Source organism: Suncus etruscus, chromosome 17 (genome assembly GCF_024139225.1).
Source record: "Suncus etruscus isolate mSunEtr1 chromosome 17, mSunEtr1.pri.cur, whole genome shotgun sequence".
Taxonomy (NCBI): Eukaryota; Metazoa; Chordata; class Mammalia; order Eulipotyphla; family Soricidae; genus Suncus; species Suncus etruscus.
The window spans coordinates 36031686-36034049 of record NC_064864.1 but is presented as its reverse complement, the minus strand read 5'-3'; the positions used below and the strand labels follow the sequence as shown (position 1 = coordinate 36034049).

Sequence of the window (2364 nt, the reverse complement as noted above, 5' to 3'; positions counted from 1 at the left end):
CCATCCCTGCTCCCTCGCGCTGATTTCTTGGGGTCCTTGTTGCAGGCCACACTTGAGAACCAGTACCAAGGGTCATTCAGTTCTCTTTCCCTGGTTCAGTGTTAGATACTTGGATATGAATGTCTTCTGTCCGGAATATTTTCAGGTTCTTGGAAGTTGCTGTGCAGACCTGAGGTCACACCCAGAAATATTGCCTGTTTTGGTAACCCCTGACACTGCACTCAGGAAGCACTCCTGGTGACAGTTTAGGTCAAGGAATCCCTGGAATTTGTGAACATACTCTTCAAGAATTAAAAGAAAATGGAACAACCATATATTATATCTGACGAAGAGGAACCAGAACCACAGAAGAGTGTAAAAACTACTAAAAAAGTGGGAGATGAGGGTGCTGAATTGATCTTTGTTGGGGTGGAACATGCAAATGAAGATGCTGAGCTGATCTTTGTTGGAATGACTTCAAATTCAAAACCAGTTGTTTCAAAAATTTTAAATAGAGTCACCCCAGGTTCATCCTTAGGGAGAAAAAAATATGGTCACCCTAGAAGAAGAGATACGGCCCAAAAATTGAAACCTGTAAGTCATGTCAATTCAGCATCAGATGTAGAAGCTATTTCACCCCATTCTGTATCTGAATTAAGATCAGCAGGTAGTCCTCTTATAGAGCCTTTGCCAAAGCCTAATTCTCAAAGTAATTTACAGCAAGTTGTGCCTAATAGTTCTTCAGAGTTACATTCGCCTTTGACTACATTTTCAAGTTCATTGCAGCATCCAGGAGCAGCACTTTCTGTAGGAGGTATGAATGAAAGTCCTCTTGTATCAAAGAGAATTTCCATCTCTGAAGCAAACTGTGAAAATCCCAAAAGACCTAAACTCAGTGATGGAATTGTAGGGGCACATTCTTCAGCTCTGTCCCCTTCAGGAATCGTCAGGTCCCCTTCAGCTGCTCAACAAAGCATACTCTCAAATGTTGATACCTCAGTAAACCTAGTTCAGAATGGAGCTCCCCTTTTAATAGCTTTGCCAAAGGACAATATCTATTTTAAGCCCATAAGTGCTGTTAGGGAAAATAGACCAGCAAAAGCAGATGTTCTGAGTCTAGTAAGTGAAAATAAAACTGTTGATCCCAACAAAGAAAAACTCGTGTTACTTCATGACTATTATTACGGACAGCATAAAGGAAACGAACAGCCAGAACCGAAGACATATACAGTCTTTAAATGCCTTAGGTGCTTGAAAGTGTTAAGAAATATTAAGTTTATGAATCACATGAAGCACCACTTAGAAATTGAGAAGCAGGGGGGTGACAGCTGGGAAAACAATACCACGTGTGAACACTGCCACCGGCAGTTTCCCACTGCCTTCCAGTTGCAATGCCACATTGAAAGTGTGCACTCTTCCCATGAGCCCTCTGCTGTATGTAAGATTTGTGAATTGTCATTCAAGTCAGATCAGATTCTCCTAGAACACATGAAGGACAATCATAAACCTGGTGAAATGCCTTATGTGTGCCAGGTTTGCAATTATAGATCATCAGCCTTTGCTGAAGTGGAAACACATTTCAGAACATGCCATGCATATACTAAGAATTTGCTCTGTCTATTTTGTCTCAAGATTTTCAAAATTGGAACACGATATATGTCTCATTTTAGAGGACACTGGGAAAATAATGTTCACCCATGTTCCAAATGCCGTCTGCAGTTTTTAACTTACAGGGAGAAAATAGAACACAAAACTCATTTCCATAAAATGTTTAAGAAGCCTAAACAACTAGAAGGATTGCCACCTGAAACAAAAATTGTTATTCAGGTCTCACTAGGATCTCTTCAAGCAGCATCAGAGGAAGAAGTAGCATCCATTACTGTGAGCACCTCTGATTTTGAACCATCACTCCCCAATCCTAAAAGTAGAATTTCAAAAAAGAAATGATTCTAGTTTAACCAATTATAAACATTCCCATTAGTTGGCATTTTAGATTTAATTTTTGCCACACCCAGTGTGTTTAGATTTCTGCTCCTGGCTCTGCTCTGTAGTTTTTCCCAGTTGTGCCTGGGAAATATTGCAGGACTAGAGATTGAACGAGGGCTTTTTGCATGCACTCATACACTCAGCTACTTGAGCTTTCACTCTGGTCCTTTATTTTAAAATGTATTACCTGGTGTATTTATGTGACACCTTTGGCTTAACACTTAAAAGGTGTGTATTAAGAAAGGGAAAAACTGAATGCCTTTTGCTTTAGTTTTTACTTGAGTTTTTATTTTAAATTTAAAAGCTTATTTATATATGTAAAAATCTTGTTTTTTGTATTTATCTTCATTTTTTCCATGCCTTGAAGAATTTAGTCAGATCGTAATGGCTTTGTGATGG

The 2364-nt window shown here is 39.1% G+C and overlaps 1 protein-coding gene across 1 annotated transcript; it reads left to right on the top strand.

Moving 5' to 3' along the window:
• Positions 1-241: 241 nt before the first annotated feature.
• Positions 242-1942, top strand: LOC126033842 (zinc finger protein 280B-like). Its single transcript, XM_049790873.1, has one exon. It carries the CDS (start codon positions 301-303, stop codon positions 1924-1926), a length of 1626 nt encoding a protein of 541 aa, XP_049646830.1. The 5' UTR covers positions 242-300; the 3' UTR covers positions 1927-1942.
• The last annotated feature ends 422 nt before the right edge of the window (positions 1943-2364 follow it).

Bases quoted from the DNA above. Each gene is read 5' to 3' on its own strand.
- LOC126033842 (XM_049790873.1), top strand. From the start codon at position 301: ATGGAACAACCATATATTATATCTGACGAAGAGGAACCAGAACCACAG.